The sequence below is a fragment of the Eucyclogobius newberryi genome, unplaced genomic scaffold, assembly GCF_026437365.1.
Source record: "Eucyclogobius newberryi isolate DKJ021-1_F unplaced genomic scaffold, fEucNew1.0.hap1 SCAF_18, whole genome shotgun sequence".
Taxonomy (NCBI): Eukaryota; Metazoa; Chordata; class Actinopteri; order Gobiiformes; family Gobiidae; genus Eucyclogobius; species Eucyclogobius newberryi.
In genome coordinates, this window is record NW_027315812.1 from 25,498,786 (window position 1) to 25,517,031 (window position 18,246).

The following is an 18,246-nucleotide window of genomic DNA, read 5'->3' on the forward strand; positions in this document are numbered from 1 at the left end:
CTGAGGCGAACAGCCCTACAAACTAATTCTTCCTTTACTGTATCAATGATTGGTTAATGTTCTGCCAGTGGTCGAGTGGCAGTGTTGAGAGTTCAAATCTCAACAATTTACTGCATGTCCTCCCTTCTCTCTCATCCCCATTTCACGCTCAGCTGTCCTGTCTAATAAAGCCTAGGGCAAAAAATACTTTAAACTCACTCTGTAGACCTGGGTAATGGGGGACACTGCCAGCTCAGTTCTTCAGGTCAGAGGTACATTACGCCCGATACACACAATCGCAATGTCTTAGGGTTCATGTCTCTGGTCCTCCCATCCTCGTACAAACTCTCGGCCTGCTTTCATTTATTCTACGACAGGTAAATCCTGGCTTGGACTGGATTTAGTGAATGTTTGCGCCTATTGTCTGGCTTCTGGTGCATTCACACTTAAGCAAACACCATATAAAACTGAGAATAAACTGGGACTTAACCAAGAACTAAACCTGTACTAGACTAGGACTAAACAATGGACTTCTACTGGGCTCAAACCAAAGCCAACCAAGTGTGACAGGACTTGATTTAGTCCTGGTTTATAATATTGTCTATTTTACACCAGGTTAAATTCCTGGTTTACACCTAATTTTAGACTTGGATTGGTTTGTGTGTTTATTGTGGGGGGGACAGTGCATGTTAATGAACATACAGGACGCACTACAGGGATAGTAGCCAGGGCCTTTTTATGACTATTTTATTTTTCATTAGAACATAGAACAATAAAAACTAAGCAAACAAAATAACAACAGAAAGGAGAAAAAAACAGAAACAAAAGTAAATTATCATCCACTTTTAGTTTCACTCTCATCCACACACAACTCCACACAGAAAGACCCCATGCCACCCGGGAGTCGAACTCAGGACCTTCTCGCTGTGAAGTGAGAGCGTAACTGCTGCCAAAAGTCTTATTTATAAAGCATGTAGATGTACAGCAATACGCATACTTTCAAACGTGGGAGCTGTCAGAGAAGAGGCTGGGGCGGTTACAGTCTTTTTTTCTGGTGTTGTATGTTCATTTTGAGTGATAATTTCACATCCCAAACTCCACACGTGACAGAGGCAGAGATATCGCATTGAAACTCAGAGATTGTGGATTGTTTCTGCACAAACATGTACAAATGATCGAGGACAGAAGGAAGAGCATTTTACCAGATTTACAAAGCTCCAGATTGATGAAGAGTGGTTTTATAACACAAAAGACTCACATTAATTCAGCAATTACTTTGGGTTTTCATTTGGGGAATGATTTAACATAATCTCAAAACAAAAACAAATCAAACACTTTATTAATATTCTGTATTGACAAGAAAAACTATCACAAATGCTTTTCAAAAATGCTGTTTGCATAACTGCCTCTGTCGTGTACAACAGCTTTTTTCATGTTTATGTACAGGCTTCATTTTCTCCAGAGGCACGTTTTAATTATATTAGAAGATAGGAAGCAAGTTTGGGACACAATTGACACTTTATTAATCAGAATCAGAAAAGGTTTATTGCCATTGTAGCAGTGTGGATGTGTCTGTTAACTATAAAAAGACGCTCTTTGTTGTTGTTCATCCTCTGGCCGTCGGGCGCTCCCATCCTCCCATCCTCTGGGCGCTCGGTGTGTGTGTGTGTGTGTGTGTGTGCCTAGTTTAAAGCCCCGGTACGGCCGGCTCTCAAAAGCGTATGATTCTTGTGATGGGCTGTAGCGAGCATTAAGTTGATGTGTCTGTCTGTGTTTTTAAAATAATATATTTGTTCATATATACCGGGCGTCCAGCTCAACCACCGCTGCCTTTTGATTTGACCTGTTTTATCTTACAAAAAGTGTTGCTCCCTGCTACCGGGTGGGATCCGGACCGTTTCTTGTTGAAAGCTGTTAATTATTGAATGCACTGCATTGTATTTCTTTTGATACGAACTCTGTAAAGGAACAGAGAACATTTTAAATCATTCAATCTACAAAACTAGCTAAATGTATAAATAAATTATGCTTCAGATTGAACAAACCTTTCCTTTTATCAATATTTGAACCTGTGTTCTTGTATACTGATGTAAATAACCTTATACGAGTGGAGGCCTTAAAATTCACAAACATGGGAACATGCTTTAGCAATTCAGTGCAACATACAACGATGAACAATAGTAAAACAGCATGCATAAAATAAAATAAAAGGGCATGCATCGAAGAAGAAATAAAAATGAAGAAAATAAAAATGGGCCTACTATGTACACAAAATGTACAGTCAAATTAAAAGGCAAAGAGGGTAAGTTTCTGTTGAAACAAACAACTCTTTCCACTTCAGGAAGGCTCCGCCCAATGGGCGGGGCTTACCACAGAAGTACCTTAAAGTGAGTTATCGACCTAAATTCGCTTATTGACAATGACTCTTGGATGAGAGTCCAGATGACTACAACTGAAGCTTTTTCTACAATGGAACACGCCTGGACCAATGAGGGATTACACCGACTTAAAATGAAAAGCATACTCAGACCTGGAGTGGGTCGCTAATATTAAATTTGATTTGTATTGTTATTTACAGCTTCATTTAATGACAATGATTAACTCCAAATGCAAAATGTCCACACCATAGTTTCTTCCCTGTCGTGATGGCGTCTTCTACACATGCAGTCATGTGGATGCAGGAGCGCTACAGAAGTTTAGTCCCATTGTAAACTCTGGCTAAATCCTGGTTTAGACCTAATTTACATTTATACTCCATTTTAGCCCTTTTCCAAATCTTTTCACGTTCTGTTTTAGTCAACTCTAGACCATAATCATGGTTTGGACGCTTCATACCTCACTATTTCAGACCTATTTTATTCCATTGTAGTGTTTGTTTAGTGCTCGGTTTCGTCCTGATTTAGTCCTGTTCTAGACCTACAGGTTTCCCACATGGTTTTGTCTCATTTGAGAACTACAGTATAATTCAATCTCCATATCTGTCTGAACGAGTGTAATGACATTAAGAAGCTTCAAGCTGATTGCCAAGATACGATTAGGCTGTGCAGAAATAAAATTAGAGACTGGTAAAGTGAGCAGATGTAACACACTAATAGGATTGTGGGCAAAATGTTCCTTGGGATTCTTAAACTAAAGCATTATGTTTGATATGAAATATGAAATTGAAAGGTCTGCTCAATGTGTTTGGAGAATGAGATTAGATGAAGGTAAAGGATTCGATATGGCAAACTGTAAAACAGATTTAACTTGGCTTAATTGATTTGACAGGATAGTGTGAAATTAGGATAAGACTGGGGAATGACATAGAGTAAGTTGTGATCGACCACCATTATTGTCAAAAGCCGGATTCAAAGTTGTGCCTTTTAGTTTTTTTACATCTTAAATTGTATTGACGTATGATCTTTTTTTTTTAATGTAGGATTTAACTTTCATTTCTATCTCTACTGGGCACTTTATACATAGCTTTTCTGGCCATTTACTCTGCTGAATGATATATTATCAACTTTAGTTACCATTTAACACTGTTATAATGGTGTTTCCTCATCATTCACTTTGTCAGATTTGTATAGAAACTTCCCAGTGTTTGGTATTTGCATAATAATTAACTTTTCTTTCTTTCTTTTTTTTTGGCTTTATTTGACAGGACAGTTGTGGTGTAAAAGGGGACGAGAGGGAGAGACATTTAACTGACAACCACTGGACCACATATGAATAACACAATAAGGCCAGGCCATGCAGTAGTGTTTATTTTATGAAATTGAAATAAAAAGCACAAAAAAAACCTTGTTGAAAAAAATCTTAAATTGCCTACATTAAAATATAAAACACACATTTTGATTAGATAAGATAAAATAAGCCTTTATTTGTCCCACAGTGGGGAAATTCCAGTGTTGCAACACAAAGTAGGTACAGAAGTAAATAATAAAAAAACAGATAACTTATAAAAAACAGTATTGGACATGATTATGACAGTATTGCACATGATTATGTCAATATTGCACATGATTATGACAGTATTGCACATGATTATGTCAATATTGCACATGATTATGACAGTATTGCACATGATTATGTCAGTATTGCACATGATTAGGTCAGTATTGCACATGATTATGTCAGTATTGCACATGATTATGTCAGTATTGCACATGATTATGACAGTATTGCACATGATTATGTCAGTATTGCACATGATTAGGTCAGTATTGCACATGATTATGTCAGTATTGCACATGATTATGACAGTATTGCACATGATTATGTCAGTATTGCACATGGGTATGACAGTATTGCACATGATTATGACAGTATTGCACATGATTATGTCAGTATTGCACATGGGTATGACAGTCTTGCACATGGGTATGACAGTATTGCACATGATTATGACAGTATTGCACATGATTATGTCAGTATTGCACATGGGTATGACAGTATTGCACATGATTATGACAGTATTGCACATGATTATGTCAGTATTGCACATGGGTATGACAGTATTGCACATGATTATGTCAGTATTGCACATGGGTATGACAGTATTGCACATGATTATGACAGTAGTGCACATGATTATGTCAGTATTGCACATGGGTATGACAGTATTGCACATGATTATGTCAGTATTGCACATGGGTATGACAGTATTGCACATGATTATGACAGTAGTGCACATGATTATGTCAGTATTGCACATGGGTATGACAGTATTGCACATGATTATGACAGTAGTGCACATGATTATGTCAGTATTGCACATGGGTATGACAGTATTGCACATGATTATGACAGTAGTGCACATGATTATGTCAGTATTGCACATGGGTATGACAGTATTGCACATGATTATGACAGTAGTGCACATGATTATGTCAGTATTGCACATGGGTATGACAGTATTGCACATGATTATGACAGTATTGCACATGATTATGTCAGTATTGCACATGGGTATGACAGTATTACACATGATTATGAAGCTGAGTGACACATGTTCAGGACTAACAGTGTTTGTTATAAAGTCTGACAGGAGCAGAAGGAAAGACCTGCGACACCTCTCCTTCACACAGCGAGGGTGGATCAGTCTCTTACTGAAGCTGCTCTCCAGAGCGGACAGAGTGTCCTGCAGGGGGCGACACTCATGGTCCAGCATAAATGTGAATCTAGCCAGGACCCTTCTGTCCCCCACCTCCTGCACCGAGTCCAGAGCACAGCCCAGGACGGAGCTGGACTAGATATTATTCCTTCTTCCTCCCATCAAAATCTGAAGACTCAAAAGGCACTGGTTTTGTAGAATGATGGTGGAGACATAAATCCTTATTATTCATAGTTTGTTGATTCTTGCGTGAAACACAGGCTTCTTCTTCTTCTTCTGCTCAACAAAACCCAGGAAGATGCCATAGGGTTTGAATATGAAAAATTGTCATCTTGTTTTGGTGACACGAGATCAATACACACTGCAATGTTACTCAATATTCTATTAATATTTATGAGAAACCTAGCTTGATTTGAATGTAGTCAGGCATCCTTGCATCCACTAGCTTTCCTTTTTATTCTGTAATCTTGTTCTTCAGTGTTCATGTACTACTTTCATAAATCCTGAGCTTTGCCATTTCATCCAAATGGTGCAATTGATATGTATGGATAGTTGCACGCTTGGATCGAGCGCTGCAGAATAGTAATCGAGCTGGTCTGTTTTGTGGTCTTGGCCTATGGAGCTAGGGTGATGGGGGCCGGCGAGACCTCCGGGAAAATCAGAAATGACAGCATGAAAGTTTGATTTGTTTTGATAGGAAAGCGTGCAGTGCTTCCTGTGCGCTGCAGTTAGCTGTATTTACATTTTATTTACTCTAGTTAAGCTCTAGTTTAATCCTGGTTTAGAAACATAGTGCTGATTAGACTCATGAAGGTTTAGTCCTTATTAAGTTCAATCTATATAGTAACTGAATTATTAGTTTTAATCATAAGGGATTTAGAAATTCCAATTCTATATGTCAGATTCTCTTTAATTTGGTGGTATGTACTAACCCTTGTTAAATGTTTATCATAGTTTTACATCAGAGAAGTAGCAGTTTGGGAATATTCTAAAATAAACTTTAAAATTACAGGAAGTTGTGTTGAAAATGGAATCCCTCTGTGATGTCATCAATATGCGACGTGCCATTGAAAATACAGGGACAATTCACACCCAACTGAAACTATTTTCTGACAGTTTAAACGATCATTCAACAAAATAAAGGTGTCGTCAGGTAATATTTACTGTCAATTCATAATTGTTGTGTAATGTACATGGATTTTTGCCCTTTTTAATAGTATGGTTGCTGGGTAACAGTTGTGGAATGACCTCTACCTTTGTCATATCTGCTGCTCATGTCCAACCAGGAGTTATAAACGTTACAAAACCTGTCAAACTAGGGAAAAATAGGCCAAATGTTTAGTAAAATCTTAAATATAATTGTGTTCACTATATTTTAGTGAAATGTGTAGTCTAACCTGTCATATAGACTTTAAGTTAGAGTAAAAAAGAAACTACCACCGATTTATCCTCAGCTTTTTGTGCATTTATTTCACTTCTCTGCACCTCCACGCCGCTTTATGAAATGCAATTGACACTTGAATATATTTCCAGTCCACTCTTGTTGCGAGTGATAGAAAAACTGCACAACAGAGTCTTAAAGTGCTCTTATTTAAACAGAAACATCTGCTTTTAAAGGCCAAAAGGGAGCACGATATTCACTGGAGGTAAGGAGCCTGTTACACTGACTCATTAGCTGTGATGACATGAAAAACACAAACTCTGTGTTGGTTTTGTCTGATATTTTCTACAGTTTAAGAGCAGTCACAAGGCAATAGTGACCTGACGCTGTGAGGCTGATTAGCCGTTGTAAAGTTCCGACCCCACAAACACGAGGAGTGCCAGAACAAATCATCTCTTACAAGAATCGCTGCTTGGGCCATGCCTCCCTGAACTTGTGGAGTGGCAAATCAGGCTTTAAATTGGTCCAAAAATGATTGTGTGTGCAGGCTTTAGTTGAAAAATAAAGGTTGAAATATGGTGACTGAAGGCTGTTCAAAGCTCTTGCCCTTCCTGAAGAAAATGTCTGGTGCCGCCACTCAGCTCCTTTGTCATTTTACAATCTTTCTGTAGAGGTTTATAAATCCAAAATGACAATAAAATGAAACTATACCGCATTTCAAAGTGCATATAACAGGTTAGAATGCCAATTTCTCTAAAACATAGTAAACATGATTATATTTAAGAATTTCCCCAGTTTCGTAGCAACGATATTGTAAACAAATGCTAAAATCCATATACTGTAAATTATACAATAGTTAATAGTCGACAAATATTGTCTAATGTTGACTTTGTTTGGTGTATTTATACCTGTTGTACATATAAATTATAGTATCACACCAATCGAGTAGGTATTTGTGGAGAAACGTTGAAAAATCTGTAGAAAATGACAGGAAGTGACATCACACAAACCATGTTTGACTCTCTAATCATTAATTTAACTAAATAAAGTCGTTCTTATATATTTGTATTTGTCAAATAAAAATAATTGTGACATTAGATGAGTTTTTGCCCAGTGTTTGCAGGGTAATTTCCCAGGGATATATCATCAATTACAAACAGGAAGTGAAATTATAAATCTAAAAAATGTGCTATTCTGTGATAACATTTTTATAATTTTTTAGCCAAATTCTAAATATATTCATCTTAACTGCATTTTAGTTCAATGAGTCATCCAACCTGTAGGGGGCACTTTAAGTCCGGCTTTAGCCCCGTTTTAACCAGGTTTAGTCATGTTTTGTACACAGTTTTGGTTATTGGTGTTTCAAATCCAAACTCTATTATCTGTTTTGGGTGTAGAAACGTTTGAAAATAACTGCTCTACATGAACCGAGACAGCCGTGCACTAAAGAGGCTCGGCTCTCCCAGTCGAGCGTCCTTTTATGATACACACATGATGAATAGCACCGTGACAGCTCATGGCTTTACTGCCCGCGGACGACACCTGAATTTCCTTTGTATCTTTCTTTTACATTTCCACATTTTTTTTATAGTTTCCTGTCTCATCTAGCTCCCAAATAGTGCGTTTACCTCTCCGCGAATCTTGTATGTAATTAGACTTTACAACAGGTGTTTCGCGAAGCTGGCAAACCTGCAATCCAGCCCCGGAGCAGATTCGAACACGAAAACGGCAAAAGCATACTCATAATTTTGTCCCGACCAGGAATCCTCAGAATTTGCGCACAGCTGGTTCAGCACAAATGGCTTGTCTCTTTTTTTTGTCAAGGTTTTCAAAGGTTTTATTTCACTAAAAACAGTCTGTACAAAGAGAACGAGAGGCGAGGAGAGAGCGTTGTACGCGGCTTTCTTCATCTTGGTCCAAGGATGTCAAAGGAACAAAGGTAAGGGGTCACTGCAGGTCGTCGTCGTCGAAAAGATCTTCAAAGTCTGTGAAGAAAAGAAGAAAATAGTACACGGAAAAGTGTAAGTTTAAGTGGTGTTTATACGCCTACACACAATCCACATGAGTGCCAGTAAACGTCCTCATTAGGGTGGGAGTTAAATACATTACTTGGTCAAAATATACCCTTTTATAACCTTTTTCGTTTTATATGATACAAAAAAAGGAAGTGAAAAGACCAAATCAAAAGGAAATAGAATATTAAAGGTCCCATAACATGCAAAATCAACTTTTCAGATATTTTAACCTTCTTACATTGCTATTTGTGCTTCATATATGTACCCAGAGTGTTTTTTTGATTGATTCCCGCAGTGTTTAGCTACAGAACAGACTATCTCCTTTCCTCCAATCTCCAAACTAACGGGGGTGTTCACAGGACCGCGTCATAATCACAGGCACGCGTCATCATATATATATATATATATATATATATATATATATATATATATATATATATATATATATATATATATATAGATAGATAGATAGATAGATAGATAGATATAGATATATAGATATATATATATAGATAGATATATAGATATAGATAGATAGATAGATGGGCGTGGTCAGACATTCACGTCATCCAAGTCCAATGATCCGTTTGATAAGCATGTGACTAATTTACTAAGGATACGTTAGTGTAGCCTTCACCGTCTTGAACCAGTGAATTTACCCACAATGCACCATGATCAAGTATTTCTACACCAAACATACATAATCATGGGACACTTCTGAAGAAAGCTGAAACATGAAAAGCAGGTAAACAAAGGCTTGTAATGTTACTTTAGTGCTACAATTGTTATTTTATTGCTTTGTGTAAAATAAGATATTTTTCTTTTACTGAGAAAATTAAAGAGCAAATCATATTAACCTTGGAAAGAGTATAAAGTCTACAAATAGTCGAGAAGTACTAAAACTTGTCAGACAAAATATGTACTTCTACTTCTGTCTCAGCATAATCTAGTACCTCAATATTTTCAAAGGAATTCAACTTATTATGGACACTTTAAAATGTCTGTTTGTTTTGTAATAAGGGGATGTTTTTGTCCCTGTAGGAGGAGAAAGGAGACCGTCACCATTGGTTACGTACTTTGTCCCACCATCTTACAGTGACAGCGTGTAACTTTCTGGCGGTGAAGATGATTCCATGGAAACAGAACTTCAGACCATTCTTCATGTAGAGCGATACGTTAAATGCCATACTGTGGAATATTATCGCTACAGGAACAACATTTGTATGGGAAAAGCAGGAGAAGTACGAGTCATGTTTGTGGAGATGCAAGCCCGCTCCCAGTGAGGATGCATGGTTTTTACATACTGGGACGAGGTGTTCAATTAGTCATTCCAAACTGAACAAACATGAGAGAGAATTATTGATTTTCAAAGTTATAAAAGTGCAAAAAATAAACATTGAATAAAAATAAATAAGACATTTTTCCTCCTATTTATTCAACTATGATATATTGTACTTGTAATGGAGAGACGGTGATCTTAAAAACAAACTTATTTTGAAAACCACAACACCAGCGTGAGACTAATTAGGATATTGAATTGAAAACGTATTTGTTAAATACCAAAACACAGACATGGATAATTAACCACCAGAGAAATAGAAATAGAGAAACTGAATCATTTTATGAAAGACTGAATCTAAAATAATGAAAAACTAAAAATAACAGTGAGGCAAGGCAAGGCAAGTTTATTTGTAGAGCACATTTCATACACAAGGCAATTCAAAGTGCTTCACAGCAGGAAAAATGCATTCAAATCACAAAGAAATGACAGAAACAGAAATACAATAAAATGAACTAACCATTCAAACTTGAAGCGGGTTTCTGTTTCGTTTCTGTCAATTTAAATATAAGAAACAAACAGTAATTGGTTTTGTAAAATTTAAATAGTTTTGAAAATGTGTCAAACTGGAAGACATGAGAAAACAGTCAAAAAGAACAGAAACTTGAAGCGCAATCTTCCAAACATTCATGGGTTTCAGCTCTGTGCTTATAGATGCCATTTTGAGTCAGAAGCTATATTTTGTTTTGAAATATAGCTGTATATGGTCATTTCACAGGACTTCAAGTTTTAGAAAAGAAAATGTGTTGCTGTATAACCTGAGACACCTCATATAACCTGAGCTGTGCCATTAAAACAAGTTATAAAAGGAAAATCTAAAAAAAAACTACCCACTAAATCTTGCACGTCAGTCGTCTTGTATTCTTAGACATCATTTTTTCAGTGAACATAATTATTCCATACTTGAACTGTTGTATCAGAACATACATCTGAAATAAAACATACTCATAAATGATGTGTGATGTCATTTTGTTTGTTAGAACATAATAAAAGATGCATGTGGTGGAAGTGGCCCCCTGTGCTCTCTGTGTGCTATTCTTCACTTCAACATCATTATGGCATGAACAAATACTCCGAGTACATTTACATCCCTGTATTTGCGCTGTTACATCCCTGTATTTGCTCTGTTACTTCCATGTATTTGCTCTGTTACTTCCCTGTATTTGCTCTGTTACTTCCCTGTATTTGCTCTGTTACTTCCCTGTATTTGCTCTGTTACTTCCCTGTATTTGCTCTGTTACTTCCCTGTATTTGCTCTGTTACTTCCCTGTATTGTCTCTGTTACTTCCATGTATTTGCTCTGTTACTTCCCTGTATTTGCTCTGTTACTTCCCTGTATTTGCTCTGTTACTTCCCTGTATTTGCTCTGTTACTTCCCTGTATTTGCTCTGTTACTTCCCTGTATTTGCTCTGTTACTTCCCTGTATTTGCTCTGTTACTTCCCTGTATTTGCGCTGTTACTTCCCTGTATTTGCGCTGTTACTTCCCTGTATTTGCTCTGTTACTTCCCTGTATTTGCTCTGTTACTTCCCTGTATTTGCTCTGTTACTTCCCTGTATTTGCTCTGTTACTTCCCTGTATTTGCTCTGTTACTTCCATGTATTTGCTCTGTTACTTCCATGTATTTGCTCTGTTACTTCCCTGTATTTGCTCTGTTACTTCCCTGTATTTGCTCTGTTACTTCCCTGTATTTGCTCTGTTACTTCCCTGTATTTGCTCTGTTACTTCCCTGTATTTGCTCTGTTACTTCCCTGTATTTGCTCTGTTACTTCCCTGTATTTGCTCTGTTACTTCCCTGTATTTGCTCTGTTACTTCCCTGTATTTGCTCTGTTACTTCCATGTATTTGCTCTGTTACTTCCCTGTATTTGCTCTGTTACTTCCCTGTATTTGCTCTGTTACTTCCCTGTATTTGCTCTGTTACTTCCATGTATTTGCTCTGTTACTTCCATGTATTTGCTCTGTTACTTCCCTGTATTTGCTCTGTTACTTCCCTGTATTTGCTCTGTTACTTCCCTGTATTTGCTCTGTTACTTCCCTGTATTTGCTCTGTTACTTCCCTGTATTTGCTCTGTTACTTCCCTGTATTTGCTCTGTTACTTCCCTGTATTTGCTCTGTTACTTCCCTGTATTTGCTCTGTTACTTCCCTGTATTTGCTCTGTTACTTCCCTGTATTTGCTCTGTTACTTCCCTGTATTTGCTCTGTTACTTCCCTGTATTTGCTCTGTTACTTCCCTGTATTTGCTCTGTTACTTCCCTGTATTTGCTCTGTTACTTCCCTGTATTTGCTCTGTTACTTCCCTGTATTTGCTCTGTTACTTCCCTGTATTTGCTCTGTTACTTCCCTGTATTTGCTGGTGAACCTTTGAAATTAGCAGCAGCACAAAGGAAAGTCTAACTAGTTAAAGGCTTTGGAAAACTCTGCATATGTTTTTTTTATGGGAAAGGAGCCATGTTGAAGTGATTAAAGCATTTTCCTGTGCAGCGGAGAGTCACCAGTTTGTATCCCGTCCAATCAGTGATATGCAGTTCATGTAAAGATAGTATCATTACACTGTGCATTTTGTCCTAATGCGTGTTCTCTCCAGGCTTTGGCAGACCCGGTGATAGTAAATTGGTGACTCAAAAGCTTGAACACGTTTCTCCAATTTTAGCTTCCATTCGCCGGCTTCCTGTCCACTCTGTTCTCAACTGTTGGTCTAAGATTATAAATGAGCTGCACATGAGGCTACAATACTTTTTTTAAACCATGTATTGAGTAAAGGAGGAAAATACAAGAGACGTCGCAGATCAATGTTAAAGCGGGCCCACTGGATGAACGACCCAATAAACTGTAAGTCAATCTTTGCAAAGATTGGTGGTTTGAGAAATCTAAACTTTTACAGTTTAGATTTTTTCTAGGTGTCACTTTTCTTGTCTGCCAATTTAGAATGCTAAACTAGAATATCGAGTAATTGTCTTTATTTAAAACTATTAAAAATTAAAGCAAAAAGCACTGACTAAATTTAAATTGAGCCAAATTATAGGGGTGTTCGAAAAGATCAATTCACCTAAGTAATACGATATATTGTGTGTACGTGTATATTAATGAGTTTGCACTTTTGCCTGGATTTCAGTTGATTTTCAGGTCTATACTGCACCAAAATTGGCCTATACTTCCAAGACAGTAGAGGGCAGCACACATTCTGTCAAAGTAAAATTGACCACTTTAAATGATTGTATTTATAAGAATTGACAAGTGGTTTAGTCCTTCTGGAAACAGGATGTGCCCTGTGTTACCAAGGTATCAATATTTCACTGAGAATCATTCAGTATCAAGTACTTAGTGTAATCTCCGAACAATGGAATATAAAGTGATGTTTCTGCACTTAATATGATTATGGTGCCGTCATCTGATCTGTGGAGAGCCAAACCAGCCCATTGGAAGATTGCACATATCTACGATTATTTTTCAACCAACAAAAGCAGAAAAGTCACATTTTGCATTGTTGCTCTTTCTACTGCTGTTGATGATCTACGGCCGACCATTTTGTGTGGGAGGAGTTTGTGCCTCTAGAGCAGAATCTGGACTGTTCTGGACAGTCCCAGTGTGCTGGACAGCTGCAAGAGCTGCTCCACAGAGACACAGGGAATCATTCAAACTGCTGAACTCTGTGTTGTCAAATCCTCTTTGTAAAGTCATTGTGCAATATTCAGCTCATTTTCAACTACTATAGTGTTATAAGTTCAATTAAATAGAAAATAATTCTACTCATACCAAGAGTTTCGCTTTCTTACTGTGATACTGGTAGTTTATTTTTCATAACTCGCTGGTCGGCTGCATGTCTGTCATTAAAAATTTAAAAATGTGTATAAAGCCTCAGTCCTTCCGGTGAGCGGTCTTGCCTCTACACAAACCTGACTCGTACTTGGCCAAGAGGAGCCTCCTCTTGCTTCTCTGTTGTTCCTTTTGCTATACTATTCCACAGTATGGCATAAAACTATCCGTCTCCAAGGAGAATGTTGCCAAATATGATTTTATCTTTCAATGGAATCATGCGGGCGACGTCCCACCTCCAGAAAAGGAGTTCGTTGAATAAATGAGCATGAGAATAATCTGTGTCTTACTTCTATGCCATGGAAAGCACCAGTTGAATTATTACCCATTTTTCAATCCATTTCAAACTCTGAACTCTTTCACAAATATCAACGTAGCCTTTTAGTAGCCGACTGTCGTGGCATTACTTTACGCCGGCCTCTGAACGTGCAGAAGAAGGCCCTCGTCAGTGAACACTGGTGTGATACGAGTTCCAACATGGAGGAGGGCTGGTATTGTGAGGGCCCCGGGAGTTAGCCTGCATAAGCCGTGTTAACAAGCCTGGATACAGACGTGTGCGTGTGTGCTTGAGCCGCGCAGTGAGAAGAGCGCCCCGCTGTGCTTCACTTTGACACCAGCTATAAACCTACTTTACCGTTCTCCTACTGTGTGCCTTTCATTCCTGCCTTTTTAACTATCAGCTCTTTTCTTTCTAGGTCATGTGCTGCTGCTGCTGCTGCTGCTGCTGCTGCTGCTGCTGCTGCTGAGACTAACTTTTCCCCGGCTCCTGCCTGGAAAAAACACATTAACAGGCTAAGTGGCATGAATGGGAAATCCGCTTACTCGCTTAAGATTAATTAAGATGTAATTTTCTCACTCTGATGAAATAAGGATTATGTTTGAAATTATGGATTTAACCAGAATTGCTACATTGGTGTTTTGGATTTAAAAAACTGAATTAAGTATTTTTTACCCCCCAAACTAACAACGATTGGAAAGGAATGACTGGAATCAGAAACTGTTGGTGGAAAAACTGTAACAAAGTTTGTATTAATCGAATAGTTTTTAAGAAATATTCACAATAGCAGAAAGGAGAAAGCTAGAGAGACTTGATTTGGGAGTAAAGTGTGTGTTCAATAAACCTTTTTACACATTTTACATTATTTGTAAATGTGTGATCTCTCCTGATCTTGTCATGTCAGTGAACTTTGGGTCAGATACAGGTTAAAATCATAAACCAAATAGTTTCAAACGTTTTTGCCAGCAGCCTGCCACGCCCCTTAAATCGACCAAGCATGTTTTCATACTACTGCCCTGGTCAATGCTCCTGATTTAGGGCCAGTTTGAGTCCTAGATCCCAGTTTTATCCAAGTGCGACTCGAAGGCTGCGTTCATACTTTCAGTACACATTCACGACATCGAAATTGGGACTAAACTTGAAACTAAATCTGGGCAAAACTGTTTTTACCTTAGATTTGAACATTTTCAAAGTAGAGGCCGGTCCATGTTTAGTCCTGACTCTGGGCACCAGCAGAAGGCCGGTCCATGTTTAGTCCTGACTCTGGCACCAGCAGGAGGCCGGTCCATGTTTAGTCCTGACTCTGGGCACCAGCAGGAGGCCGGTCCATCTTTAGTCCTGACTCTGGGCACCAGCAGGAGGCCGGTCCATGTTTAGTCCTGACTCTGGCACCAGCAGGAGGCCGGTCCATGTTTAGTCCTGACTCTGGCACCAGCAGGAGGCCGGTGCATGTTTAGTCCTGACTCTGGGCACCAGCAGGAGGCCGGTCCATGTTTAGTCCTGACTCTGGGCACCAGCAGGAGGCCGGTCCATGTTTAGTCCTGACTCTGGCACCAGCAGGAGGCCGGTCCATGTTTAGTCCTGACTCTGGCACCAGCAGGAGGCCGGTCCATGTTTAGTCCTGACTCTGGCACCAGCAGGAGGCCGGTCCATGTTTAGTCCTGACTCTGGCACCAGCAGGAGGCCGGTCCATGTTTAGTCCTGACTCTGGCACCAGCAGGAGGCCGGTCCATGTTTAGTCCTGACTCTGGGCACCAGCAGGAGGCCGGTCCATGTTTAGTCCTGACTCTGGCACCAGCAGGAGGCCGGTCCATGTTTAGTCCTGACTCTGGGCACCAGCAGGAGGCCGGTCCATGTTTAGTCCTGACTCTGGGCACCAGCAGGAGGCCGGTCCATGTTTAGTCCTGACTCTGGCACCAGCAGGAGGCCGGTCCATGTTTAATCCTGACTCTGGCACCAGCAGGAGGCCGGTCCATGTTTAGTCCTGACTCTGGCACCAGCAGGAGGCCGGTCCATGTTTAGTCCTGACTCTGGGCACCAGCAGGAGGCCGGTCCATGTTTAGTCCTGACTCTGGGCACCAGCAGGAGGCCGGTCCATGTTTAGTCCTGACTCTGGCACCAGCAGGAGGCCGGTCCATGTTTAGTCCTGACTCTGGCACCAGCAGGAGGCCGGTCCATGTTTAATCCTGACTGTGCATAGTAGTCAGATTTTTATTTTAGTCACAGATTATTCCCAGTGTTAATGTGGTTATTGTGCCAAAGTGAACGCACCCAAAATCTACTATCACTTTAACTGGTCAATCTAAGTATGTCAATAACAGGGACGTGCATTCAGGGGCGGCAGGGGAGGCAGGGCCTCACCTGTCAATCTTGGAAAAAATTAAAAAAATTAAATAAAATGTAAAAAAAATAATATTTTGTCATCTGGTATGTATTATAAACCCACTTTCCGTTTGAACCAATATCGAACAATATTATGTCAAATAAGAATGTCAAAATGTTCAGATGCCGTACACACACACACACACACACACACACACACAAACTGAGCTGGTGCAATGCAAAATGATGTGTCACTCTCTCTCCCTCTGTTTATAACAAATAAAACACCCTGACGATGTGCTCAGTGGTTCCATATTCTCGATAATGTATGAAATGTATTTCTGAAGCATGTTTTAGGCTCACAGATTCATTATAAAACCGCAGTAAAAGTTCACTCAGGGGAGGCTGCATTACATGCATACATGGACGCGCATGCTCCTGAGTGTGTGGACAGGTTTCACTATCTTCTTTGTTATTATTGTGTTTGTAGAATCTGGACGATTACATTTCCAAGTTAAAACGTTTCACAAATCTGGATTTTCAAGCAAAGCAAGATGTTATAACTTAAGAAAGACCTACACCGGAGTTGAACGCCGCTATATATCTAAAAACACTGACGTCACTCATTAAGCATAGCCTAATGATGAGCGACACGGCTCTGAACGCAAACGAAAGTGGGTTCGACTCCCGCTTGTCCCACTTTTTTTTTGGAGCCTCACTCACCCTGAACCTCACCTCACTCACCCTGAACCTCACCTCACTCACCCTGAACCTCACCTCACTCACCCTGAACCTCACCTCACTCACCCTGAACCTCACCTCACTCACCCTGAACCTCACCTCACTCACCCTGAACCTCACCGCACGTCACTGGTCAATAAATATGTCATTAACGAGGTACACAACACTCACCATTAAAAAAATCGGAGTGTACTGCTTTCTCATTGGCTGCCAGGTCCATGAGCAGGCCACTGCTGCCCCCTGCCTGTGACACGCACAAACAGCAATATATTTCAAATGTGAAAGATACAAATATAATAAAAATGTATTATAAGAAAATGCTACAGAATGGTGTTGAATTAATAATACACTATACTGAAGATTATTGTTTTCCTCAGAGGGCTCAGTGTATTTATGTATTTGTTATTAACAAAGTTTAGCCTATCCCTTGCTTACTTGCAGTCAAACATCAAACATTTACAAAAACTATGTGAAACATATTAGAGCTCAAATTTAAACCTGTTATTACGCTGTAGTTATGCTTTGTACAGTCTGCATGCATAATCGCAAGAATATCTAAAACAAACAGCAACAAAAGCGCACCAAAAAGTTGAATAGTAATGTGAAAAAGACTATTATTTGGCGTTATCAAAAGTTATCATTAGCATCTACATTTAGTATTTTAGTCTTTTATTCTGTACCAACCTCATCCAGATCCACATACGGACCGGCGCCTTCAGGAAACATCTCATCCACAGCAGGTTTCATCTTTAAATCGTCTCAAACTTAATCCACAACGAAAATGAATTAGCGTTTGTAGCCCGCTAAACTAGCAGTTTGCAGAATGTAAACAAGCTGTGCAGCACCGAAATGCGTCCGGGTGGCTGCAGGGAACGAATAAACGGTAACTCGTTTTATTAAAAATTAAATTCGATCTACTTTGTACAAATAAAAAATAATTATTTGGGTCAAAATTCATTGATAATGACAAGGACAATTATTAAAGATAAGATTAGCCTTTATTTGTCCAATGGGAAAAATTCGGAAAAGTGTAGTTCCCATACCGGGAGTCGAACCCGGGCCGCCTGGGTGAAAACCAGGAATCCTAACCGCTAGACCATATGGGAATTGTATACCCCTCCATTAAGCCTTAATCACTTAGTTTAATTATAAGCAAAATATTGAATACATATTCACATAAATAAATGTCCTAAATAAAATAAATGTCCAAAACAATAGCAGATACATTGTGTTTATTAATATACATTGAATACACATTTTATTGCACATTGCAGGAACAT

General features: G+C 39.0%; 1 protein-coding gene and 1 non-coding gene across 2 annotated transcripts; both read right to left on the reverse strand.

Moving 5' to 3' along the window:
- Positions 1-7,813: 7,813 nt before the first annotated feature.
- Positions 7,814-17,817, reverse strand: cops9 (COP9 signalosome subunit 9). Its single transcript, XM_072450353.1, has 3 exons — positions 17,651-17,817; positions 17,138-17,210; positions 7,814-8,440 (listed from the first exon to the last, which is right to left on the reverse strand). Exons 1-3 carry the CDS (start codon positions 17,711-17,713, stop codon positions 8,403-8,405), a joined length of 174 nt encoding a protein of 57 aa, XP_072306454.1. The 5' UTR covers positions 17,714-17,817; the 3' UTR covers positions 7,814-8,402.
- A 183-nt stretch (positions 17,818-18,000) lies between these two features.
- Positions 18,001-18,072, reverse strand: trnae-uuc (transfer RNA glutamic acid (anticodon UUC)). Its single transcript has one exon. It is a non-coding gene; the product is annotated as a tRNA-Glu (tRNA).
- Positions 18,073-18,246: the final 174 nt, after the last annotated feature.